This window comes from Hippopotamus amphibius, chromosome 13, assembly GCF_030028045.1.
Source record: "Hippopotamus amphibius kiboko isolate mHipAmp2 chromosome 13, mHipAmp2.hap2, whole genome shotgun sequence".
In the NCBI taxonomy this organism is placed as follows: domain Eukaryota; kingdom Metazoa; phylum Chordata; class Mammalia; order Artiodactyla; family Hippopotamidae; genus Hippopotamus; species Hippopotamus amphibius.
The window spans coordinates 2446118-2473636 of NC_080198.1; the positions used below are offsets into that span (position 1 = coordinate 2446118).

Below are 27519 nucleotides of genomic sequence, written 5' to 3' on the forward strand. Positions count from 1 at the left end.
CCCCCACCCCCATGGGGGCTGCATTCCCCAACTGCCAACAGCCTGAAGCCCTCGCAGGTACTGACTGATAACCACTCAGCTGTCACCACAGTCCTGGAGCAGGAGCAGTGCCCCAGCCAGCTGCACCTCCATATGGAGGGGGCATGTCACCGAGTGACAGCCTTAAGATGTCACATACCCTCAGGGGTGGAGGCAGGTGGGGGCAAGGTGATTTGCCAAGCCTGTGAGGCTCAGGTCTCCTTGGGTGGGTGCTAAACCCTGAGCAAAGAAAGGGCATCACTTGTCAACGAGAATTCTGTCCTTTTGACTTTTTTTTTTTTTTTGCAACATGAACACTTACCTGAACTTGCTGTCAGTTATCAACTCTCCAGGCGTCCCTCTTTGGACACACGTGCACAGGTGTGTACGCACACACGATTCCAAGGAGCCCTCCCCACGCCCCCAACCCCGGGCTCTATCTTTGCCCACCAAAGACACCATCAACAGGGCCCTTTTCCTGCACGTGATCAGGGCCTTTGGCCCTTCCTCCCTGGACCTCGCCTCCCTCCTCGCACGGCCTGCTCCTGCACTTCACTCGGGCCTCTGCACAAACCTCCTCCTCAGGGAGGCCTTCTCGGATCCCCTGTCCAAGGCAGGACCTCCCGTCACCTGTTACCTCCCTATCCGGCTGGACCACCCTTCTCACCACCGAACACTGCTTCCTGTATGTTTATGAGTGCATTTGCTTCTCTGGCCCCACAGCTAGAATGCAGCTGTCACTCAGCTGCGTGACCTTAAGCAGGTTAATGTCTACAAGGCTCAGTCTCCTCTCCTGTAAAATGGGTACAATGAGAACCCCTGCCTCATGGGTTATCGCACAGATTCAAGGGGGCATGAACGGAAGCCCTGAACACACGTCTAGCTCAGTAAACGGTGCCCACTACTGTCTACAGTCACCTGCCACCCCCATTTTGCAGATGGAAAGCGTGAACCCCAGCAAGGGGAAGCAACTCGTCCAAGTCCACCCAGCTGGTGGGCCTGGGTCTGTTCCAACTCCAGATGCCCTGTTCCCATCCGCCTCGTGGCCACAACCAGAACAACTGGGCTGTGGACAAAGCAGGGCACTGCAGGCCTTGAGTGAGGATTTTTTTTCATGACCAGCCCAACAGGAAAGACTGTGCAAAAGCACCACATGTCCTATAATTAAAGCCGGAGAACGATCAATTATCACCTTGCTGTGTAATTCTCTTCCTATTCAGGCGTAAAAGTGTCACCGAAGCCTGTGCCAGGGAGACAGGTTAATAGCACAGCTAATGAAGGACACCCGTAAATCGTACAGGCTCCTCGGGGGTGTCAACACACAGACACCAGAACAGGCCAAGCAGGAGAGGAGGGGCCCCACATCAAGGATGAGACCTTCTCCTCTCAGGGACCCAGTTTCCTGGTTTGCAAAACAGGAGGGCGTCTGGTCGTCAAGAGGCCCTTAGCTCCAGCAGTCTGCGTTGCCAGGAGATGGAATCCACCCGCCTCAGTCCAGGATCAAGACAAAAGAACAGAGCGGCAGGGTGGTTAGAGGTGACGGCCTCCCTGTACCCCACTGACCCAGAGGCTCCAGGGTGTCCACACTCACATCACCAGGAGGAAGGGGCCAAGCAGGGACCCCAGACCCAGGCACTCCAGGCTCCCAAAGGGTAGCCTGAAGGTGGGATGACGATGTACCCCAAACCGCTGCAGCCGACCGGGCTGAAGAAGAACTGGGTGCTGACCGTGGAGGGAGTTAGAGAACCAGCAAGACAGCCCCCTCTCTCTGCAGGCCAAGTAGACAGAGGAGGTTACAAGTAAGTCAGGGGAGAGCTGAGAGACACCTGGAAGATCGGGGGAGGGTCCTTCTTCTGCCAGTGGGGGGCGTCCTTACAGTGTGCTTCCAAGACACACCCACCCAGCCTCCCAGCCATCGGCAGGGTCCTATGGGTGTGACTGTCCTTCCCTGACCTCACCCGCCGCCCACTGCTACATGAGAACATCCAGCTCCTAACCTGGCATTCCAAGCCCTCGACCTGACCCAGGGGGACCCCACAGCCTCACACCTCGCCCCGAGATACACACACTCCTTCTAGCCCCGCCCCCACCCTCCTACCTCTGAGTTCACAGGTGACCTGTGCCCGCGGGACCCTCTGTTACCTCTGCTCCGCTCGCCGCATTTATCTGCGGGTCTGCCTTCCTCATAGACAGGCAGCCTCTCAGGGCACAGAGGGTGGGATTTTCCCCGAGATCTGTCTCCCCACCCTGAGCCTTGTACCAACAAAGTAGCAGGGACTGTCTGGAGAGTGAGCTGATGGGTGGGCTGGGAAGCACAGGCTGGACAATAACTGTTAGCTGTCTTTCCAGTTTCCACACGCCTCTCATCCTCAGAGAAAGAACTTCCATTTTATTAGGGTGGTAAATTGCCGAGCTAAAATGATTTCCCAGTCTCTCTTATAGCTAGCTGTGGCCAGCAGATTAAGTTCCGGCCAGTGAGGTACAGGTGAAAACTGCTCTTTTAAATTTCTCACAAGGCTACTACAGGAAATGAACTCGGCTGAGAGATGAGCTCTTTCCCCTTCGGGCTATGTGGAATGCAGATGTGATGGCTGCAGCTCCAACAGCCACTTTAAAGCATGAGGCATCTTTGAGGACGATATCCACATATTAGGGTGATGAAGTAGAAAGACAGAAACCTGGGTCCCTGATGACCATGGAGCTGCCACACTAGCCCTGTGTGAAACTTCCTCGTGAAAGAGAAATAATTCAGTATTCATTAAGCCACTGTTATTTTGGCTTTTGTCACTTGCAAATACACCTAATCTTAACAGATATCAACATACAAGAAAGATGAGAGAAGAGACACATATTCTTTTTTTTTTTTCCTATAATTTCCCCAGTCAGGAAGCCACCCTTACTGGGGACATGTCCACCTTATCTTCACCCTTACATCTCAGCTTGGGACAGTGAGCTCAGGTGTTGGCCCCTGACGCTCCACCAAACACCCAGATAATCAGGCCACGTGGTCATCTGGACAAGCACCCAGCAGAGGTCCGGAAGAACCTCCTACCCAGGCTCTGTCACATGGCTGGCTGTGGTAGGGCCTCTCCAGGATGACCACTGCTATCTTAGGGATTTTAGTTCTCTCAGCTCTGCTCTCTGAGCCCTCTCACCTCCAGGGTCCTGATCAGCGAGAGGATCTTGACCTTTCAATTTTATGCTGCCATCTTTCCTTCCTCCACCCTCCCTATCACCCTTTCAACACTTAACTTTTTCCAAGGCATGCATATATGAAATACATTACTTATTAATTTATTTATTATCTCTACCTCTGTCTCTGCCACAATGTCAGTTCATGAGGACCAAGATTTCTGTGTGTTTTTTTGCACTGTTATACCCCTAAGGTTTAGAGCAAAGACTGGCATCTATGAGAAGGTATTCATATATATTTTGGTTTGGGGGGTCAGGAGACCTTGAATTCAGCCCTAGCTAGGTAACCCTGGACACATTTCCCCACTCATTCCTTCTAAACAAAACAACTCTTCTCAAAAAATTAAAAACAGGGCTTCCCTGGTGGCGCAGTGGTTAAGAATCTGCCTGCCAACGCAGGGGACAAGGGTTCGAACCCTGGTCTAGGAAGATCCCACATGCCGCGGAGCAACTAAGCCCGTTCGCCACAACTACTGAGACTGCGCTCTAGAGCCCAAGAGCCACAACTACTGAGCCCACGTGCTGCAACTACTGAAGCCTGTGCGCCTAGAGCCGGTGCTCTAGAAGAGAAGCCACTGCAATGAGAAGCCTGCACACCAAGACAAACAGTAGCACCCACTCGCCACAGCTAGAGAAAGCCCACGCGCAGCAACAAAGACCCAATGCAGCCAAAACAATAAAGTAAAATTAATTAATTAATTTAAAAAAATTAAAAACAGAACTACCACATGACCCAGCAATTCCCATAAATACTTATGGGTATTTATCCAAAGGAAAGAAAAATACTTACTTTAAAGGAAATCTGTACCCCATGTTCATAGCAGCATTATTTACAACAGCCAAGATAAGGAAACAATCTAAGTGTCCGTCAATGGATGAACGCATAAAGAAGATGTAAGATATACACAGACCGATATAAATATAGATATAGATGTATAGATATAGACATAGATATAATGGAATATTATTTAGCCATAAAAAGAGGGAAATTCTGCCATTTGCAACAACATAGATGCACCTTGAAGGTATCACACTAAGTGACGTAAATCAAGACAGAGAAAAACAAATACCATGTGATCTCACTTATAAATGGAGCCTAGGAACAAAAAACAAACAGAGAAACAGAGAACAGACTGGTGGTTGCCAGAGGCAGGAACTGGGGGCAAAACAGGTGAAAGAGGTCAAAAGATACCAACTTCCAGTTATAAAATAAATAAGTCCTGGGACTTCCTAGGTGGCACTGTGGTGAAGAGTCCGCCTGCCAATGCAGGGGACACAGGTTCGAGCCTTGCCCTGGGAAGATTCCACATGCCGCGGAGCAGCTAAGCCCATGCGCCGCAACTATTGAGCCTGTGCTCTAGAGCCCATGAGCCACAACTACTGAGCCCATGTGCCGCAACTACTGAAGCCCACGCGCCTAGGGCCCGTGCTCCACAACAAGAGAAGCCACTACAATGAGGAGCCTGCGCACCACAATGAGGAGTAGCCCCCGCTCGCCGCAACTAGAGAAAGCCCGTGTGCAGCAACAAAGACCCAACGCAGCCAATAAATAAATACAATAAATAAATAAGTCAGTCCTGGGGATGTAAGGCACAGCACGATGACTACAGATAATAATACCGTGTTGCATATTTGAAAGGTGCTAAGAGAGTAGATCTTAAACGTTCTCATCACACATACAAAAAAATTCTAACTATGTATGGTGACGGATGTTAGCTAGACTTGTGGTGATTCTTTGAAAATATATACAAATATCACATCCCTATGCTGTACTAATGAAACTAACACAATGTTACATGTCAATTATTTCTCAATAAAAGACCTAAAACAACCCTTGGTTGTGGTCTGTTCTGTATCAGGCACTATGCCCCTGGCTAGGGGTTCAGAGATGAAGGATTCTGGTGTCACTGAGCTTGCTCTGAATGGCTGAAGGGGAGAAGAAAACATATCCCACATGGAGGGGACCAGAGCCGTCCTAGAAGCTGGGGCCTGTGTCCTGGAAACTCAAGTGCTGACTGGCCCAGCCCGGGAGGCCCGCCCCGCGGAAGCGGCACACCCACCCCGCCCTGGGCCTCCGGTGTGAGGCTGTCTGGCCCCACCTTGGAGGGAGGGCCAGGTCTTTCTTGTTCCCATATTAATAACTGTTACTGAGCACTCACTACCTCCCAGGCACAGTGCTCAGCCCACTTGGTTTCCAGCTCAGCTGATCGTCACCACAACCCTGTGAGGCAGCTGCTGTATCAGCCCCATTTTACAGGCAGGGAAACTGAGGCCCAGGGAATTAACTCAGCCAAGGTCGCAGAGGTGGTGTCAGACCTGGATTCAAACTCAGGAGCTGGTGTCAAACAAAGGTAGATGTGCACGGGGAACCCAGACACTGACAGTTACCTGGTGTCAGGTGAGTGACACATCCACACCTGACCCAGGGCCCTGAGGCCCCAGAATCCACACCACATGCCAGGGCCGTTGTCCCCACCCCAGGGTTCTGTGGAAACCCTGCGGGGTGACTCCGGAGTGGACCCAGAGCCCCTCCATTCCGATCCCTGTGGGATCGTCTCGTCCACACAGATGTCGGCATTCACTGTCCACCACCAGGAGGGCCCTGCTCCTGCTACATGCTCCTGATTTCAGCTTGAAAATCACCTCTGTAAATGCCCCCAAAGCTATTCTGAACAATCGATGTCTTAACACATTCACCAGAGCAGACGGGTAACTCACATCGGGGAGGAGGGGAGGGCAGGGGCCCGAGGCTCACCTTGAGGGGCAGGTAGGCGGCGATGGTGATGCGGGCGCTCAGGTGGATGTGGCCGTGCCTGTAGCTCACCAGAAGCGCAGTGTAGCCCTGGGCCTCTGCCCTCACCGCGACGCCGCTGCAGTGCTCAGGCCCTGGCTGCAGCCGCCCTGCAAGAGGAGAACCACGAGGTCACCAAGAACTTGCCTCTGCCGGGAAGGACAGGACAGGCTGACCACCCTCTTTCAACCTGCGTGTGAACGAAATCAAACTTTCTTAACTTACCATTTTAAAGCATAATTCCCATGCCAAGAAGCACATACACATCATAAGCGTACAATTCACAGTTCTTCCCCCACAAGCTGAACGTGCCCTGCTTCCAGGACCAGCATCGAGAAACAGCATGACCTGCACCCCCCATCCCCAGCCCCACCCGAATCTCCCCTGGACCCACCTGCTCAGGAGCCCCTCCCCAGAAGGAAACCACTGTTCACTGACTTCTAAGAGCACAGCTGAATTCTGCAGCCTCTGGACCCCACACAGAGGGAACTGCGCTACCTGCTTCGACTCAGCCCTGGCGGTGAGATGCCGCCTTGTGTTTTACACGTTGTGGATCTTCCATCCACATTTGTGCATTATTATTTCGGGTATATATCCAGAGATGGGACTGCTGGATCGTATGGCGGCTCCACGTTTAATTTCTGATGACTCTCTATACCGTTTTCCACAGTGGCTGCACCGTGTTACATTCCCACCAACAGTGCACAAGGGTTCTAATAGCTCCTCACCCTCAGCAACACCGGTTTTTTCCTGTCTTTTTGGTAGGAGCCGTCCTAAAGGGTTTTAGGTGGTATCTCACTGTGGTCTTGATTTGAATTTATATCACGATTAGAGATGTTGAATTTATATCATTATTACAGATGATCTTTAGTGGTTAGGCATCTGTATATCATCTCTGGAGCAATGTCTATTCAAGTCCTTCGTCCACTTTTTTCATTGGGTTATTTGTTTTGTTATTGTCAACCTGTGGGAGTTCTTTACATACCCCACACATGAACCCCCTATCAGACATATGACTTGCAACTATCTTCTTCATTCCACAGGTTGCCTTTTATTTTTAAGACTTTTTAGAGCAGTTTTAGGTTGACAGCAAAATTAAGAGAAAGGCACAGAGGTGTCCTATGTACCCCCTACCCTCATATATGCATAGCTTCCCCCAGTATCCACATCCTTCCCCCAAGTGGTACTCCCGTTACATCTGGTGCTCTTGCACTGACAGACCACACCCACTGAAAGTCCACAGTTCATGGCGGGGCCGCTCTTGGTGTTGTGCTTACTGTGGGTTTTGACAAATGTATAAGGACATATATACGTCATTACAGAGTATTTTCTGGGCTCTATTCTATTCCACTGGTCTGCAAATCTGCACAAATGCCACTCTGTTTCCAGTACTATAACTTGTAATGAGTCCTGAAAATGGGAAGAATGAGATCTCCAAGTTTATTCTTTCCTCAGCATTGTTTCAGCTATTCTGGATTCTTGGAGATTCCACATAAATCCTATTTTTCTGAATTTATTTTACTCCTAAGAGCTTTTTTGGTGGACTCTTTAGGGTTTCCATATATAAGATCATGTCATCTGCAAACAGATAAGTTTACATCTTCCTTTCCGATTTTGGGTGTCTTTTATTCCCTTTTCTTGCCCAATAGCTCTGGCTAGGACCTCCAGTATTACGTTGAAGTGGTGATAGCAGGCAACCTTGTCTTGTTCCTGATCTTAGCGTAAAAGCTTTCAGCCATTCACCGTGGGATATGATGTCAGCTGTGGGGTTTTCATATACAGCTCTTATTATGTTCACGTAGTTTCCTTCTATTCCCAGTTGTAGGCTGATTTTACCATAAAAAGGTTTCGAGATCTGTCAACTGATTTCTCTGCATCGACTGAGATGATCTTGTGGTTTTTTTCCTATGTTCTGCTAATGCAGTGTATCACGTTAGTTTTAGACTACTGAAACCCTGCATTCCAGGAACAAATCCCACCTGGTCCTGGTGTTTAATCCTTTTAATATGCTGTTGAATGCAGTTTGCTAGTATTTTGTTGAGGATTTGTCCATCAGTGTGCATCAGGGATATGGGTCTGTACTTTTCTTGTAGTATCTTCTTCTGGCTTTGGTATCCGGATAATGCTGGCTTCATAGAATGAGTTAGGAAATTTTCCCTCTGTAATTTTCTGGAAGAAGGATAGGTATTAATTCTTTAATTCACTTGTGAAGCCATCAGGTCCAAGGCTTTTCTTTGTTTGGAAGCTTCTGATTACTGATCCAATCACTTTACTAGCATTGAGTCTTTTCAGATTTGTTATTTGTTTATGACTCAGTCTTGGTAGGTTTTATATTTCTAGGAATTTTTCGTTTTATCCAGGTTATCCAATTTGTTAGAGTACAGTTGTTCACAGTACTCTCTTACAATCCTTTTCATTTCTCTACAGTCAGCAATGTCTCCACGTTCACGTTTATGTTAATAATTTGCTTCCTGTTTTTTTCTTAGTCAATCTAGCTAACAGTCAGCCAACTCTGTTCATCTTTCCAAAGAACCAACTTTGGGTTTTACTGATTTTCTCTACTGCTTTCCTATTCTCTATTTTGTCTCTGCCCTAATCTTTATTGTTGACTGCCTTCTGCTAGCTTTCAGTTTAATTTGTTCTTTTTCTAGTTTTCTAAGTTGCACAAAGTTAGATTATTGAATTGAGATATGGGTGGGGGTTTTGTGGGGGGTGGGGTTTGGGGGGGTTGTTGTTTGTGGGGGGCTGCACTTGCAGCATTCCGGTTCATAGTTTCCCAACCAGGGATCAAGCCCACGCCCCCAGCAGCGGACGCATGGAGTCCTAACCACTGGGCTGGCAGGGAAGGCCCAAGATCTTTCTGTTTAATGTAAAATAAGCATTTATAGCTATAAATTACCCTCTCAGCACTGCTTTGCTGTGTTCCTAAGTTTGGTATGTCCTATTTCATTTTTCTTCATATCTAAGTAGTTTCTAATTTCCCCCGTGATTTCTTCTTTGATGCAATGGTTCTTTAAGAGTGTGTTGTGTAATTTCCACAAATTTGTGAATTTTCCACTTTGCCTCTGTCATTGATTTCTAACTTCAACTCACTGTGGTCAGAGCAGATACCTTGTATGATATCTTTTTTTTTTTTTTTAATATTGCTTTATTTCTTGGCTGCATTGGGTCTTCGTTGCTGTGCACAGGCTTTCTCTAGTTGTGGCCAGTGGGGGCTACTTTTCATTGCGGTACATGGGCTTCTCATTGCAGTGGCTTCTCTTGTTGCGGAGCATGGGCTCTAGGCGCACGGGCTTCAGCAGTCATGGCACATGGGCTCAGTAGTTGTGGCTCATGGTAGCTGCTCTTTAGTTGATCTGCGGCATGTGCGATCTTCCCGGACCAGGGATCGAACTCGTGTCCCCTGCATTGGCAGGCAGATTCTTAACTACTGAACCACAGGGAAGTCCTGATATCTAACTTTTAATGTCTACTGAGACTTAACCTGTGGTCTAAAGCACAGTGTGTCCTGGAGAAGGCACCACGTGTACGTGTGTTGTCCTGCTGGGTTGGGTTATGTGTGTCTGTTACATCCAGTTGGTTTACTGTGTTGTTCAGTCCTCTGCTTCCTCATTTACCTTCTGTCTGGTTATTCTATCCATTCCTGAGAGTGGGGTATTCATGGCTCCAAATATTATATAGAACCAACCTCTTCTCCATCAGTTCTATCCATTTTTGCTTCATATATTTTGATGGTCTATCATTAGGGGTATAAATGTTTATAGTTTTATCTTCTAGCCGTACTGAACCTCTCACTAATGTACAGCATCCTCTTCGTCTCTCGTAACCTTTTCTGATTTAAAGTCTGCTTTGTCTGAGGTTAGTACAGCCACCCTGCTCTCTTGCGGTTACTGTCTGCATGGGCTATCTTTTTCAATCATTTTCTATTCAACTTTTTTGCGTCTTTGGCACTAAAGTGAGTCTCTTATAGATAGCATAGCTGGATCACACATTTTGATCCACCTGCCAATCTGTCTTTTGTTTGAGAATGTAATCCATTACAGTGAAAATAATTACTAATAAAAAGATTTATTTCTTTTATTTTGCTGTTTGTTTTTCACATGTCTTTTGGCTCTTTTGTCCCTCATTTCCTGCATGGCCATCTTCTTTTACTCTTAGCTGATTTTTTGCAGTGAAACATTTTAATTCCCTTCTAATTTCCTTTTGTGTGTATTCTACGGCTCTTTTCTTTCTGGTTACCATGGGATTGCATTTAACATCCTAAAGTTATAACCGTCTAATGCCCAGTTGTACCAGCTTAACTTCAGTAACGTACAAAAACTCTGCTCCTGTGCAGCTCCGACCCTACCTCCTTTCAGGTACCAAGGTCACAGAATTACACCTCCATGCATCATGTGTCAAAAACAGACTAATCATTGGGATTTTTTAAAAAATACATTAGTCTCTTAAATTAAGTAGAAAACAAAAAGTGGAGCTACAAACCAAAGTTACAATGGTACCAGCTTTTCTAATCTTCTGTGTATTTTCTTTATTTCTTCACAAGACTTTCGGTCACAAGGCTTCCATGTTCTTCATTTCAGTCTGAAGGATGAGCCCCTTATCGCAGGCAGGTCTGGTGGTAAAGAACTTGCTCAGCTTTGGTTTCCCTGGGAAGGTCTTCATTTCTCACTCATTTTTGCAGACAGTCTTGCCAGATATAGGATTCTTGGTTGAAAGCTTTTTTCCTGCAACGCTTTGAATACATCAACCCACACCATCTGGCCTCCAAAGTTTCTGATAAGAAATCTCCTGATCTTACTGGTGAAAATCAGATGCAAGCTATCTTCCTCTCAGCTCTGCAGATGCTAATAATGTACCTTCGCACCCACGCCAGGTCTCTCCTCTCCTGTGCAGCTTTTTCATCCGCACCACTTCCTGGCGCCCATAGTTCTTAGGATGGGTGTTAAATGAATCCCCATTTAGTTCTGTTCTAACTGTTTCCTCTAAGTGAGTTCGTTGGACTGTGAGCGCCACCAGGGGAGGTTCTGGAATCACCCCCAACATCCCAGGTTTCAAACACTACGTACTCGACAGAATGACAGAAACATAAAGATAATTATCTTACCGTGTCTTATACAACAGAACGTTTTCCTATAGTGTTGTGCTGTCAGCTGAATTGTAGGATTATTTTGAGAACAGAGTTTAAGGAAAAGGAATTCAATATTTCAAGTGTTGACATCATGAGGTCTTTAAAAGCTAAACATTATTAGAGATTTTCAAACTAGAGATGAAAGGCCACTGAATTATCCTACAGTTGTCATTTCGAATAAAGTAAATATCAATTTCTAATAACCCACATAAACAAAAAGCTCTTTGGGTCCTTGTACGTTAAGAGTAAAGTTTGTCTTGAGGCCAGTTGGTGAGAAAACCACTGTGGTTTCTCCCCGGCCGTGACTGGTCTGTTTCTTGCTCTGACCTCATAAGGTGCCACTGTGATGTATTGACAGAAATCCTAGAGATGTCCCTGCTGGGCCCAGGCTTTTGGTCCTCATAGCCCAGGAAGCTGCCTTGGGTGACCTGGCGGCCTTGGACCCACAGTTTAGCTTATTCCACCCTCCCCGCTCCATTTTGTGTATTTTTTCTTTTGTCCTCTACTCTTTTATTTTTCTTTCTTTTCTTTTAAATTTTCTTTTTCTCATTTTATCTTAATGTTTTTTCGTAGCATTTTTAGTATAGTTAGAATTGTTGGTATAGTTGGCATAGTTAGTATTTATGATCATCGTTGGTGAGCATATGTTTGTTAGTACCACTGGTTAGTATTAGTTACCACTGCTGGTATTGTTAGTACAGTTCGTGCAGGGCCCCACTGAGGCCTCCCTGCTAACAAGAAGGCTCGTGTGAACTACTCCAAGCTCCTCAAGACCACTGGCCAGGGCAGCTTCGCCAAGGTGACAGTGGCCTGGCTGGCCATCAAGGTCATAAAGAAAATCAGCAGAGCTCCTCCAGACTCCAGGCACTTTCCCATGAAGTCCACAGCATGAAGGTCTCAAATCTCCCAACATCATAAAGTTATCCGAGGTGAATGGCTAGAGGAGACCCGTTGGACCATTTACAGGACTGATGAGGACACTGAAACTTCCACACCTGTAATTTCTTACTCTCCTCTACCTTGCAAAGGCCTGCTCGCCACTCTCAGTTAAACATAAAATGAGTTACGAGGGTGATCAGATAAGGGAAGAATGCCTCGCTCTCAGGCATCCACCCCAAGCCTTTGTTTGAGACCCTTCGCACATAGACTTGTTATGTGTTCATTAACTTCAACCTGTACCCAATATGAGAATGCCAATTGTGACCTTAGTCCTGATAAGTATGGAATGTCCTGCTCCTGCAAGTTTCTGTTAGAAACCCCCCCAAGTGTGTAACCCATAGCAACTCCCACGCTCTGTAACTGCCGGTAACCTATACTAATTTTGTAACCAATCAGTTTGTACCAATTAGAGTTGTATGTTTTAACCTATAGAAGGAGAAGACTCCCCTGAAACGGGGCCCAGAATTTTGGAGCGTTAGCTCGTCTGGGTCCGCCGGCTCAATAAATCTGAGTTCTCCAACCCTCTGAGTGTGATGCTTGGTCTCTCGTAGGATCGGTTTTCTGCAACAGGACCACGGCCACAGGACAGACGGAGGCCTGGGGCACACGGGCAGCTGGTCTCCGCCCTGCAGCACAGCCACCAGGAGGGGGTTGAGCCTGGGACCTGAGCCAGGAATCCTCCTCTCTGAGGATGAGATGGACGTGACAGCTGCAGACTTGGGCCCCAGCAGTGAGTTCAGGGGCAGAGGAGCCTCTCGTCCCCGCGTGGCTCTACGGGGAGAACATCAGCAACCTGAGGAGGACCAGGAGTCAGGGCAGAGGCCAGAGAGCCCGCCAGCCCCTCACCCAGCCTGGAGGCGGGGATCACCCCCTCCACCCACAACACAGCAGCCACAATGGAGCCTCAGAGGAAACCAGATGCCCCCAGGGCGGGACCCTCCTGGCAACCTGATGGTGGGACCCCAGCCTGGCCCTCTGGTAGCCAGAGCCGGCAGGGGGTGGCTGGGAGATGCTCAGACTTGATCGGAAAGCATCTACACTCCAGGCTGCCCAGCAAGAAGCATCACAACAACGTGAGCCCCGCGTGGTCCCCTCTGGACGGCCGAGGAGGGTCAGGCTGCGCTCCCTGCCTTTGAATGCAGAGCAAGAGGACGCTGAGCCCGGAGATGGGCCGCACACAGCTGCGGGCAGGCGGGAGCCGGCAGGACGTGCACAGACGCCCGGGTGAGAGAACTCGGGCCCGTGGACGAGGGCGCGGGCACGAGGGGGGCCTTCTCAGCACGGGATTCCGACCAGGAGGGTATCCGGCACCTCCACAGCCTTCCGGAGCACCGTATCCAACAAGCTGCTGAGCTTCGAGGACGGCCTGGAGCCGCCTGGGGGCCGAGGAGAGGCCGGCCTGGGAGCAGGCCCGCCGCTCAGCCTCCACCTGGGTGAGGCCTCAGAGCCTGGACAGCCTTTCCTGGGGCGCTTGTCCCCTCCCCCGCTCTTCCGTCTGTCCTTCCAGGCGGGTGGGGGAGGGGCGGTTCTCGTCAAGCACTTGACTCCTCCCGTCCTGAAACGAACTCCATGCTCCAGAAAGCTGCCTCACGGACGCTCTGCTCCGCCTCCTTCCGCCCAGAACCGGGGCTGTGGACGCACCAGGCGGAGAAGAGGGAGTGACGTGGGACGTGGAGCTCATCAGAACAGCCCGACGGAATGACGACGCCAAGGAACCGTCACGGCCACTCCCGGCAGCCACACGTGTGGTTCGGATGGGAGGAGGCCGCAGCCGCCCTCGGGGCAGAAATGCAGAAGCTGTGCACGGCCTCTCTGCAGGGACATCACCCAGCACTTCCAGGAGGACGAGGGGACCACGTGGTCCCGCGGCCCGTGTTCGCCGCGAGCAAGAGGGTCATCCTAGGATAACAAAGCCCACGCGCCCGCCCGCGGGGGAGGCAGGGACGTGGTGGGGGGCGTGGTCCCCGAGGCGGCTTGGGGTCCCTTCCTGTGCAGCTGACTTTTCTGTCTGTCTCGCAGGAGTCGGGCCTTTTCCCCTTTCCCCGCTGAGCCCAGGGATGGAGAGCAGGCATCCGGGCGGCAGGAAGCTGGGGGTCAGGCACACGCAGGACAGAAATGGGGAGCGAGGCTGGGCGTCAGGGGCTGGACCGGCCCCCCTGCTCCCAGGACCAGCCCCACTGGTGCTCTGTGCTCTGCGTCTCCAAACTCCCAGGAGACGTCTTCTCCTCTTCCGTGAGTCCCGGGCCTTCGGCCTTGGCTGGGCCGTGGCTGCCTCTTTCACACTAACCCAAGCTCAGTTCCTTGGTGCCTACAGGCTGCAGTCGGCTTTCTGACTGAAATACCTCCTCTGTGGATTTCACTACTAGTTTCTGGGGCACTCGCCACACCAAGTCAACGCAGAAAATCGTCTTCTGAGGCCGTTCTGCAGCGGGACGTGGAGGGGCTGCAGGAAGGATGTCAGAAGGACAGGGATGTGACCACTGGCTTCAGCGAGCCTGTGAGAGACGCCAGACCTCCAGACCAACTGCCACGTTCCTCTTAGATCCCGAGAGAGTCCCAAGGACACAAAAATAAAGATGCATTTGCAAGTCCTCAAGGAGTGATTATCCAGTCTTGAGAACAGCGTGGACAGAGCAGGCTGTGAGATGGGGTGCCCCAGCCCCCTTCACCCACTCTGCCCTACGGACCATTCACAGGCTGCTCCAGGGGGCTGCTCTCCTGGGGCCTTGGTTCTACCTGTGCTGTGTGTCCTCAGACAAATCACTTAACCTCTCTGGCCCTCACTGTGCTCATCTGATGTATCAGTGCTTAATACACAGCATGGGTCCGATAAACACTGTAACCTGGACCCCTACCACCCAGGCAAAGAGCTGAGCAGTTAGTACCCTTTCTCTGATTGTTCCTTGTTGTTTCTTAAAATACACACGTACGTTTTCTAATTTTAACAGTAATGTGGGTTTACCATGAAAAGCTTGAGGAGAGACAGCAATGAGAGGTATGCCGAATGCTGATAGCATACTAGGGACTCTACACGTACCAATTCTCAAACAATTCTAGGAAGTACTACGATCATTCCCACTTTACAGATGTGAAACCCAAGGTCCAGAGAGGTTAAGTAACTGGCCTAAGGTCCCACAGCTGGGAAGCAGCAGAGCTGGGACTCACACCCCGCTGGTCTGGTTTGGGGCCATGCTTCTCTCAGCAATGCGACTCTGCTCCCTAGAAGAGAACCAGAGGACCCCGAGTCCCTTCACACAATCGCTGGTCACGTTTCACATTTCCTTATCGCCTTTTCCCTGCTGTGCACATACACACACAAATAGGAAAATGCACACATCAGCTACTTTGCAGCCAGTTCAGCATAAGTATGCAGGTGTGCGGTACGTGGGCAGTTTGGTAACTACTGCTGAGCGACAGGACGCCCAGAGCCCGGTGGCCTTACACAGTGACCGCCTGCTGTCTGCCGGCGGTTCTGCAGCGGCGCGTGCGCAGACGGCAGGGGGTGGGGGTACCTGGGCTGCTGGTGGTGCAGGGCCATGAGGCAGGCACCGTGCTGCTCTGAGCACGTGCGGCGTTTCTCTGGGGGACGCATTCCTCGGGGGCCCGAGGAATGTAGGACCTCACCTCCGGTCCTTGGCGCCTGTGTTCAGCTTTTGCCGTTTCTGCCAACTACCCTTCCAAAAATGGCTGTGTCGAGTCACACCGCGACTAGCAGCTGCGCGACATCCCTGCCAATGCTTGGTATCTTCCATCTGTTTTTAAAAAGCCATTCTGGTGGTATTTTATAGTTTTCTTGCCAAACATGTAGAAAAAAATCATGCTGTGAAGCCCCTTAGATTCTACAGCTAACATTTGTTTCTGTTTCTCTGGCTGTGTATCTATCCACCCTCGTCCCATCCATCAATCCATCCACTTTTTTATGCATCTAAAAGCGAGCTGCAGGCATTGGTACCCTTCATCCTAAACACTCTGGCACACGTAATTATCTACAGGACAATATTTCTCTAGGGTTCCTTTTTTCTTCAGGTCAAACTTACACACAGTGAAATGCACAGATCTGGAGGAGGGCATGCCAGGAGTTTTGATAAAGGCAGCACCGGGACCAAGACTGTGGAACCCGAGCCCTGTTCTTCACCTTTTATTCCTGGGACGACCTGGCTGCAGCCGGCAGATGCCCCTCCAGGACGCGCGTGGCAGGAGCACAGGGGCAGCGGGCTCCCCTCCTGCCATCAGCAGGTCTCGCTCTCCCACATGGATATCTGCCTCCATCCTAAACGGTGGCCTCACTGAGCACACAGAACTCGGAGAGCCCGGTTCCTCCTGGATGGTCAGAGAGGATGCAGCAGCACCTCCAGGGAAGGATGTGAACTCAGTGATGTCCAGTGACGTTCTGTGATGTCTCAGCAGCTTCACGTTCAAACAGCTCTGTGAGTGACCATGACCACAGCAGTGACATGGAAAGCTGCCTGGCCCCACAGGCAAGCCTACAAACACCTCTGCCCCCAAGCTTCCTAAACTGCCAGGATCAAGCAGTCACTCCTCGGCTCAGAAACCAGTGGCAGGGACTTCCTAGGTGGCTCAGTGGTTAAGAATCCACCTGCCAACTCAGGGGACGTGGGTTCAAGCCCTGCTCCGGGAAGATCCCACATGCCGCGGAGCAACTAAGCCCGTGCGCCACAACTATTGAGCCTGTGCTCTAGAGCCATGAGCCACAACTACTGAGCCCATATGCCGCAACCACTGAAGCCCATGCGCCTAGAGCCTGTGCTCCACAACAAGAGAAGCCACTACAACGAGGAGCCCACGCACCACAATGAAGAGCAGCCCCCACTCGCATCAACTAGAGAAAGCCCGTGTGCAGCAATTTAGACCCAGTGAATAAAATAAACAAATAAGTAAACTTATTTTAAAAAGCAAAGAAAAGAAACCAGTGGCGGCCCCCACTTCTGGCCACTAAGGTCCACGCCCCCTGTGATTCTGGACTCGACAGGTTCTGCCACCCCAGGCCACTGTGTGTGCACATATCCTAGGGGCGCACCCTCAAACGCTGCTCCCCGTCCACTCTAACCCTGCCCGGAGCGTACTCACCACCAGTCCTTGGTTTTTGTCATCCGCAGTCGGAGGGGACTCCCTGGGCCGACTCCCCTGGGAGGCCCTGTTTCCCAGGGGACGAAGGCTTCAGGGTCAGTGTCAGACACACCCAGCACTGTATCCCTCCCGGCCTGCGGACCTCGTGGGATCTTGGGCAGCGACGCAGCCTCGGTCTCTTCACCTGACACGTGGCCCAACCACAGGCCCTTCTCCCCCAGCGGCTGTGATGCCTGGTGAGGTCACACATGCCAAGTGCACACACCACGCCCGGCAGGGTTGACACCACATAACGGAGCGCCACTGCCACCGTCACCACCGATATCACCACCCAACCCTGCAGGGGGTGCCTGGCCTCGATGGCCTGAGGGGCGGACCATGAAGTCACAAAGGGCTTATGACTCTGTAACTCATCCAAAGCCCTAAAACCCCTATCGACAGTGTATTCCAAGCACCTGCTGCACTCCAGGCACCGTGATGGACACCATGGTGTGTGACGCTACTTGGGAGGATGCCCACTTCGGAGATGTAGAAACTGAGGCTCAGAAAGCAGAGGGACACGGGGCCACATGCGGTCAGATCCAGGGCAGACCACAGCTGACGGTGGACCAATGCCATGTCTCAGGCGGTGACTCCACTGCCGAATCAGCCCCTGATTGAGGAATCGGGGGCGGCCCACGCGGAGAACCCAGGCTGTCGGCCCTGACTCGCCGTGCGGCAGCCACTCACGGCGCAGCGTTACCTGGGAGCGGCTGGAACACGCCCTGGTTCTCCACCTCCACCGCCAGGTCAAAGTGGGAGCAGTCGCTCAGCGTGGCCACCTCGTCAGCCCCGCCGGGCATGAGCCCGTGGATCCTCAGGGGCAGCTCCAGGCTCTGGCCCACGCGGGCCTCCACCGGGCACGGGGCGAACTCCATGCCGCTGGGCTCGATCACGTACACCTGGAGGACAGGGGCGCGCACGGTCGGCAGGCTCCTCGGAGGAGGATAAGCCACCGCTCAGCTTTCCTAATACCTTGTGTGTGGGCACCAAGGACTGTCGGTGAGAAGCCTGAGCTTGGGGAACACGGTGGTGTGTGCTGGGGACACAGGGGGGACCTTCAGGACAGAGCTGTCAGGGAAGGCCTCTCTGAGACGGTGACGTAGGAGCTCAGACCTGGGAGCCATGTCCGCGTCAGCCAGACAAAGGTCTGGGAAGAAGAGACCGTCCGTGCAAAGGTCCTGAGACACGTATGGCTCAGTGCGTTGGAGAGACGTAAAGCGGGCAAGTGTGCGGGGCAAGAGAGGCTTCACCAGCATCCAGAACACTAATACTTAGACCACACAAGACTCCCCACATGCCAGGCGCTGTTCCAAGAACAGAATGAACTCATCCCATCCTCTCAGCCTCCTTGTTAAGAATGTTCTATCACCAACCTCTATGCCTGATGAGGAACCTGGCCAGGGGGCTGAGAGCCTGCCCGGCTGGAGCCCAGTGGAGTCTGGACCATGCAGGCGGCCCCGGAAACCAGGCTCTGACCACGACACACACTGAGGAACGGTCCTCAGGTTCTGGGCTGGGCAGCCGGGTGAGAGGGGCACATTTACTGTGATGGGAGCTTGGGGGCACCGGAGGGGCAAGCCAGTCACAGATGACCCAAATACTTGACAATTACGGTGCAGCTAAGGGGTCTCGGTGACGACCCCACTCAGATGAGAGTTAGATGGATCTTTAGGTAGGTGTGTGTGGATCGAAATAAAAAGACAAGAAAAGCCTGTCCGTCAATGTCCCAAACAGTGTAGGAGAAGGCTGGGATTGGACACACTATGTACAGAGCTTTGATGTCAGCCCTAAATGGAATAATAAAACAGGCTGAGAAGAGGGTCAGGCGATCAGGAAAGAGCTGGGGTCAGGAGGCCGCCAGGCGGGGCTGGCAGAGGCTCGGCTGCAGGTGGCCACTCCCACCTTCGGCCTTTGCTGAGCCGGTCCCACGTCACTTGGGATGAATGCCAGGTGTAGGGGCCCCGTGTGGGGACTCCCGACCTGGATCTGAACAGGAGTCAGAGGAAAGGAGCGGGGCTGGTCTCTTGGAGTCTGGGGCTCTCCTTTCACTGTGAATTTACAACACAGCACGCAGTGGTCCTTCCAACTTGGAGGTTCACAGCTTTCAGGTCAGGGGGATCTTCTGGAAGGACTCCTTTGAGTATCTCATGTTTCTGTATCCTCTGCTCTCCCTTCAGGAAACTTGGCTGGTCCCATCCCTGCCTGGTGCAGCACGGGATGGCTGTCTCCCTGATCTGGCCATGAGCTCAGGGGCAGGACTAGACCTGACACCAACCCCCTTGCCGCCACCACCACCTCCACGTACAAGACCAAGGGCTAAAAGGTGTTTCTGAGTTAAACCTGAGGCTGAATAAGACGGCGGCTACAGACCACCGCCTGAGCCTCCCCGCGGCCGTCCTGGCCTGAAGTCTCACCTTCATCTCACCGAAATGCAGCGGGTTCTGCACGTCACGTGCCTGGAGCACACTGAGTCCAGTGTCACTGCCTGTGGTCATCACACCCTTGACGGTGACCGTGGCAACCACAGAACTCGAGGAGGACCAGCTGAAGTTCCCACTCCCGCCGTGGGCCTGGGGAGGGAAATCATCATCGGGTCAGCCCGCCTGCCTGGTGCCTCGGTCCCTCTCTCTCTCACACCCTCGCTCTCTCACAGGCGGTCAGCATCCCGCCATCACGTGGAGACACGTGGTATCAGCCAACGTCTGGCTGGCACTGCCTCCACCCCACGCTCTCCCCACCCTGTCTCATTCTGGCCCTCATATTCTGGGGACCTTGTGGCTGACACATGCATACACATATGACCGTGACAGTGGCCCCAGGACCCAGGGGCAACTCCTGAGCCCAGGCTGGAGGGGGAAGACCCCCACCCCAGAGGCCGGTGCAGGACTCAGCTTCCCTGCCCCCTCCTGGCACAGACCCCTGCCCGCTCCGAGTTGTCTGTCATGAAATAAAGGACAGCCAAGCGGCCTCCCAGATCAGGGGCCACCACCCCTGAACCCTAGAGGGGCCAGGAAGGTGACACACTGAATGAAGGGACAGTGGGTCCCAGTGCACACACAGGACACCTGTCTCGTTGCCGGGAGACGGCAGGGACGGGTGGGACGGGGCAGGCCACACGGGCTCCAGCCCCAGTGGGCACTGGGCCCTACCCCTAAACCAAGTGGGCACGTGAACATCAAAGACCAAGAACACCTGATATGTGATGCAGCTGGAGATGCCTTCCCCTCGAATTCCAAACTCTTCCCTGATGATATTTACACTGCTTCCAGAAAACAATAATTTTTTTACAGAAACAAATACATGTGGAAGTTAAATCCACGTTCAGGACTTTCTTTATCACGCTTTCTTTTCTATGTTTCACAGTTTTGTCCTAATTACCAAAATATACTGCTGTGATAGAAACCTCAGAAAATACAGAGAGTATAAAGACTCCTTCTCTCCCAACAACTAATTTTAACAGGAAGAATGGACCTAACGCCCCCACCCCATGGAAACACCCAAAGGTATGCACCCAGACAGGGTCTTACAGTTACCTTTATTGTGTACTGATAGGCGCCTGTCTTTGGTTGCCACGGAAACGTCAAGATGCTCGGATAGAGGGTGATGGGGACGTGGATTTCCACCTCCTGCTGGTTCCACACAGGCACCCGTAACGTGTGGACCCCTCCGTCCTGCAAGGGGATGAGAGCACCACATGCCGCCATGACCACCAGCACCCAAGCAGAGCCCTGCCCCCCCTCCGCCGGGCACCAGTCCCCAGGGTTGGTTTTGCGATTGTAGGGGAGGGGGAAGGAAAATGCCAGGTACCCTGAGGCCTTCTCCATCTCCATGGAGACGGCTTGCAGTGGCTCTGTAACAGCCTCTCAAATACACACTGCTTGACTGCATCTTCATGGCACCCCTGACAGGATGGACGTGGTTATCCCCACTTTACAGATGGGGAAACCGAGGCACGGGGCATGAAAGCAACTTGCCCAAAACCTCCAGAGCGGAAGTGGCCACTTTGGTAGGAATCTCTGCCTGGTCCACGGGCCATGTCTGCCTCCGTGAGGTCCAAGAGAGGTTTGTGCGTGGCAGCAAGATAAGAACACCCACACCAAGCTTCCAATCAGTAAAATCTGCTCCCACCGAAACTATCTTTTAAACATGGGGGGAAATTTAAAAACTCTGAAGGATCTAAGGAGCCAAAACAGCCAAAGAGACGCTCATGTGTCCCGGCCAGTGCACAGCTAGACACACAGGCCCAACACCGCTCCCCAACAAGGGTTTTTAGCCCCGGTCCCAGAGGCACGGGCTCACTTTTACAGGAGCCAGCAAAGGGCAGAGGAAGCGGGGCTCCGGCCCAGCACAGGGACAGGGGACGGGGGAAGGCCAAACCCCCCACCCCAGACACCACTATGAGCCCAGAGCAGGTGGGACCCCCACGGTGCCCACGAAGCAGTGCACTCTCGGGCCCCTGACGTCCCCGGGCTCACATCCACCCTGGGCTGACATTTCCGCCCGCAGTGGGCCCAGGGGACGGCCAAGGGAGGCGCCCACTTGCCTGGTCCACCACGGAGGTGAGGGCCGCCTCGATGGCCGTCTGGCCCCTCTTCATCGCCCTGACGTGATGGTACGACCCGTTCTGGGAAGAAGCCAGCACCTCAAAGAACTCTGCAGGGAGCACGGGTTCCACGCGGATGTTCTGGAAGGGGAGGCAGGAAGGCGAGGAGAGCTTCTGAGACAACTCAGGGACGTCGAGGACGTGGCCCCGGGACAGCTGCCGGGCCGGGCTGATGAGCGACGCGAAGCCCTGGACCTCAGCTCCGAGCGCTCTGGCCTCTGACCCTCCCAGGCTGCCCTCCCCACGTGACCCAGGCACCCGGAGCTCGGAAGCGCGAAGCCTACGGTCGGCTCTCGGACCCTGCAGTCCCGACAAGAAGACCACCAGATACAGAAAAGGACAGCACAGCTCCTTGGAGCTACTCTCCCCTAAAACGGCAATCGGCCGAGTCTTTACACGGGGAAGGCCGTGGCTTCTGCGGAGGTGCCGAAGGGGAGCCTCGCCTGCTCCTCGAAACCTCAGACCCCACGAGGAGGAAGCTCTGGCTGTTCTCACAATCCCGGGAATTTCTCGCAAAGGACCAAACACAGCTGAGACTCATCTGCCCCTCGGTGATGCTCTTTCCAGAGCCGGGAAGCTACTGAGCTTGGCCTCAGTCAAGGGGCCTCTGGACGGGCGGCAGCATTCCCGGCCCTGAGCCTCTGCAAGGCAGAGAAGGATGGATTCGCAGCGCCGTGAGGTCCCTGGGCTCATGAGGAGGGGGCAGGAGGGCAGCTGGCAGATGCCACCTCCCCGTCACCACCTCTGTGACCCTGCTGCCCGCTCCAGCCCTGATGGGAGTGGGGCCTCGGGGTGCAGACTCACGGGCCTACGGGGCCCTGAGACGCCACAGACAGTGTCTCCCGTGGACCCAGCAGCACCGCTAGGGAGCACCCCAACTCGGCCTGCCTGCTCGGGGGCCCCTGTGCTTTGGGGGCTGCGTGTGCGGCAGCTGCTCCAGGAGATGCCCCTCACCCTCCAACCCCCCGGGCCCACTGGGGCACTCACATCCGACAGGTAGACCTTGTTGCCGGACTTGTCAAGCACTTCGATGGTGATTTCATACAGGCGGCCGGTCTCAAGCACCCACCTGCCGCCAGGGTGGACGGTGAACCCTGCGAAACAGGCAGGCGCAGAGCCTCAGCATGGAGGCCACGGGGCCTGCAGCTGAGGGAGAGGATGGGGCCCCACGGCTGCCTCCCCTGCTCTCCTCCAGGGGAGGGACCAGCTGCCCGGGACAATGAGATCTAGTGCTCCCACTGGTCCTGAGTCCTCAGAACCTGAGCTGACCTCAGATGCCCCAGGACCAAACCTGAACATTCCCCACCGGATGCTCTAGGGCCCATTCAAACTCGACCCTGTCCACGGTGGCTCTAGCTCTGACCCACTGTGAGCCTACACTCTGAACCCACAGTAGGTCTACACTAAATCCATTGTGAGTCTGTGCTCTGAATCTATCATAGCTCTATGCTCTGAACCCACAGTGGGTCTACACTCTGAGTGCACAGTAAGTCTACACCCTAAACCCACAGTGAGTCTACACCCTGAATCCACAGTAGGTCTATACCCTGAATCCACAGTGAGTCTACACTCTGAATGCAGTGAGTCTACACCCTGAATCCACAGTAGGTCTACACCCTGATTCCACAGTGAGTCTACACCCTGAATCCACAGAGAGTCTACACCCTGAGTGCACAGTAGCTCTACAGCCTGAATCCACAGAGAGACTACACTCTGAGTGCACAGTAGGTCTACACCCTGAGTGCACAGTAGGTCTACACTCTGAATCCACAGTGAGTCTACACCCTGAATCCACAGAGCCTACACCCTGAGTGCACAGCAGGTCTACACCCTGAATCCACGGTGGGTCTACAGCCTGAATCCACAGAGTCTACACCCTGAGTGCACAGCAGGTCTACACCCTGAATCCACGGTGGGTCTACATTCTTGAGTGCATAGCAGGCCTACACCCTGAATCCACAGTAGGTCTACACCTTGAATCCACAGTAGGTCTACATCCTGATACCACAGTGAGTCTACACCCTGAATCCACAGAGAGTCTACACCCTGAGTGCACAGTAGCTCTACAGCCTGAATCCACAGAGACACTACACCCTGAGTGCACAGTAGGTCTACACCCTGAGTGCACAGTAGGTCTACACCCTGAATCCACAGTGAGTCTACACCCTGAATCCACAGAGTCTACACCCTGAGTGCACAGCAGGTCTACACCCTGAATCCACAGTGGGTCTACAGCCTGAATCCACAGGGTCTACCCCGAGTGCACAGTAGGTCTACCCTCTGAGCGCTCTCCCCGCGAGCCGCCCCTGCCCTCCCAGGCCTCGGCTCTGTGCCCACACACGATGCTGCCAGCTGCGGGCTGACCCCTGCTACGCCACGTGCCTCTCACCTCCACACCAGGGCCCGAGCTGTGCCCTCTGCCAGGATGACGCACCCACACAAGAGCGGCTTCTGAGAAAACGGCTGCCTTGAACACCATCTCCCAGAAGCCCTTGTCCTGCACTCCCCTTTATTAACTCTTTACCGCCGTCCCGTCCCTGGCTGCTTGCGCTGGGCCCCCCCCCCACCCCGACCCCACAAAACCGAGCACAAGACTCCAGTGCCCCGCACAGGCCAGACAGACGGCAGGTACCAAGCATTCTGAGCAGATGGAGCTCCCAAGACACACAGGCCCACCCTGCCTGGGGCCACAACGCATTAGCGTGGGTCTCACCCAAGAGCGGCCTCACTCGGCAGCCAGCGAGAGGACCGGGAGCGGCCGGGCCGCAGCTCTCTCACCTGGACCACCACAGTGCACCCGACAGGGGAGCCGGCTCAGGCCCCGGGGACACGTGTCCAGACGTCTTTCCAGGCGTCATCTCTACAACAGCTCCTGGGCTCTGGCTGGGCCCCTCCGGGTCCTCCGTGGCTGTAGACTCCTCCCCTCCTCTCTCAGCCTCAAGTCTCCCCCTCTTCCCCGCCAAGGCATCTCCCAAACGTCCGTAGCCATGGTCAGGTCTGGGCAGAGCCCGGCTATAAAACCAGGAGACAGAGGCCTCCCGATGCCACCCTATTCTGTTTCTCTCCCTGCAGAGCCAGCCACCAGCCGGACCTCAGTCTACCCTTGTGTGCACAGATGGGGGAAGGGCTGGGGGGCAGCCCCAGCAAAGGCAGGGTAGGCACGATGGCCCAGGCCTCCCAGCGGGCACAGCTGGCCACAGTGAGGCACTGCCTGGGGGGCTGTCGTTTTTATTTGACTTTTTAACTCCTGTAACCACAGGTGACCCAGGATGCCCACACTCACCCAGGTACCCGGGTTCCACCACGTAGATGGTGCTGTTGGGTAACCGGGAAGCGCCCTGCATGCGGATACCTGGATTCTGCATTAAGGAGGGAATAAACCAGGCGTCGGCTTGGCTACCACAGCTCCGTTACCACTGACATCACCTGGGGAGAAGAGGGGATGGGAGGGCCCCTGCCCGAGGCCACGCAGAGCACAGGCCTTTTCCAGAATCAGCGGCCACAGGGCGCTTTCTCCGCTCAAAAGGGGGCCCCCTGCAAGGACCCTGGAGACCTTGTCCAGAGCACGTGAACAAGTCTGAGACACAACAACCCACACACTGGTGTGGAAACAGCTTCGGCCGCGCCCCTTGGATGAGACCAAAGAAGGTTCCGGAAGCTGGGAGTGGGGTTCCGCTCCGGCCACTGCCTCCCGCCTCAGAGCCTCTCCAGCGAGGCTCTCCAGAGGTGAGCGGTTCCGCTCAGCCATGGTGCTATTTTGGTTCTTTCTGATTTTCAGACCTTGAGGGAAAACGGCTTTTTTTAGCCTTGCCACGCTTCCAGGGAGAAAAGTGACTTGACTTCCAAGCAGCATGTGTCCAGCGCAGGACCCACAGGTGGGCGCTGCCCAGGGAAAGGATACTCCTGTGGCCCAGGACCAGGCTGCTCTGTCCCAGCTGCATGGCGGTGACCGTCGATGTGTCCTGGGCCAAGACCGCCACGGGCCGGCCCGGGTCTCCCTCCAGGCCCCAGACGTTGTTCTGAAGCTGCAGCTCGTACTGCTCGGACGGCATTGAGAGTTCTGGTGACCCAGAAACAAAGAACAAAGCGGGGAAAGGGAGCAAAGACAGGAAATGTTGAAGTCGGTATGTCACCTCCCCGCCCAACCCCACCCCCCGCCTCCAATCCCTGGACCCTGTCCGTACAGCTGCTTTTTTTTTTTTTTTGCTTAATTTTTTTCAACGCTTTAAATTTTAATATTATTCTCCATGCCTGTGGACAAAGCTGACACTCTCCATGAATGTTCAGAGGCAATCAGTTTTTTGTGGATGTCGTGAGCAGCTTTTCTTTTTTTTTTTTATAAATTAAGCACAGCCTCTGACTCAAACTGCCAGCGGCTGGCAGGATACCAACATCAGACCCTATGCTGTTTGTCGTGGAAATAAGTGAACGGCTGCTTCTGCACTGAGGGGCCCAGGGTGGGGTCTGCTGGACCTGAGGGTCCTCTGGGGGTTTCCAGAAAGGCGCTGCTCTGTGGTCTCCCATTGGGTTTCAAGAGCTGGGTCTATAATTTGCAAAGAATTCTCTCTGTTGCTATCCTGATCATCCATCACTGCTTCCTGCTCTGTCATGTTGTGGAAGAGAACTCACCCAATCTGGGCCAGGATGGAAAACAATTTTGCTGAGAAATAATGGATTCTACAAACTCACCACCTCTGTGTCCATCTGCACCCTGTGAGATGTTTCACGTGCACCTCACCCTGTTTTATCCCACAGCCACCCTTGAAAAAGGCACCAGTGACGCCCCTATCCGAGAGACGGGGAACTGCGGAAATCAAGACTGGAAGCTTGCAAGGGTCCCCGCAGCGGTGCGTAGCAGAGCTGGGATGCAGATGAAAGGCAGCAGGACCCCTCGGACAGGCCCTTTCCCCAGTCTGTAGGATCTCCTATCAAATAACCCACTCACTGTGCCTGTGTGGGGCCCCATTCCAGCCTTCCTGCGTGAGAGAGGGACAGGAGGTAGGGACCACAGACAGCTTCCCTGCTCACCACTGGGTCCCAGGCAGGGGCTGCCATGGAAAGCACCTAGGACAAGGATCCTGGAGGAGCTTCAGCTAGAACATCCTTCAAAACTCCCAGGAATTCTGAAAGGGGGGCAACTTGCCCATCTCCTGTCCTGGGGTATATCTGTTGTGTGTTCCAGGAAGTCCCCAAGAATGTGCCTTGGAGCAAAGGGTTCTCCAAGTGTGTTCCCCGAACCATCAGCATCACCTGGGAAACTGCAGATAACTGGCCCCGTCCCAGACCTGCCGAACCAAACTCGGGGGATGGGAGGAGGCGGGGGGGGGGGGGGGGGGGCATCGAGCACGCTGCGCTGGCACAGGCCCTGCAGGGGATTCTGGCGCTCGCTGGAACTGAGAACCCTTCCAGACCACTTCCTGGTCTCCGACAGGGACGCTCAGGCGTGGCCGAGATGCTCGCAGACGGTGTACCCGGTGATCAGAACACAGCAGCAGTGCATGGAGGACGCACGTCATGATAAAATAACAAGGTGACGCCGCTGCTCTCAGAGCAGCGTTCCTTGGTGGTGCTTTATGAAGCGCTAGCTCGCTTCCTTGTTAATGTTCTCCAAATGAAAAAGGCCCTTCCGGGAAATAAATATACCGACTGCGGAAGCATCTTGCTCAACAAGATATAACCCTATTTACAAAGCCCTAAGGCGATGAAAACGGGGGCTTG

General features: G+C 53.3%; 1 protein-coding gene across 1 annotated transcript in view; it reads right to left on the reverse strand.

The window, feature by feature from the left end:
- Positions 1-27519, reverse strand: part of NUP210 (nucleoporin 210) — a 113020-nt gene that overhangs the window by 46045 nt on the left and 39456 nt on the right. Inside the window, exons 7-14 of the mRNA XM_057706863.1 lie at positions 25703-25861; positions 25085-25153; positions 22789-22895; positions 21742-21882; positions 20732-20869; positions 19613-19768; positions 17899-18097; positions 5966-6111 (exon numbers count right to left, since the gene is read on the reverse strand). Coding sequence (XP_057562846.1) covers positions 5966-6111; positions 17899-18097; positions 19613-19768; positions 20732-20869; positions 21742-21882; positions 22789-22895; positions 25085-25153; positions 25703-25861 — 1115 coding nt within the window. The remainder of the gene's footprint in view (positions 1-5965; positions 6112-17898; positions 18098-19612; positions 19769-20731; positions 20870-21741; positions 21883-22788; positions 22896-25084; positions 25154-25702; positions 25862-27519) is intronic.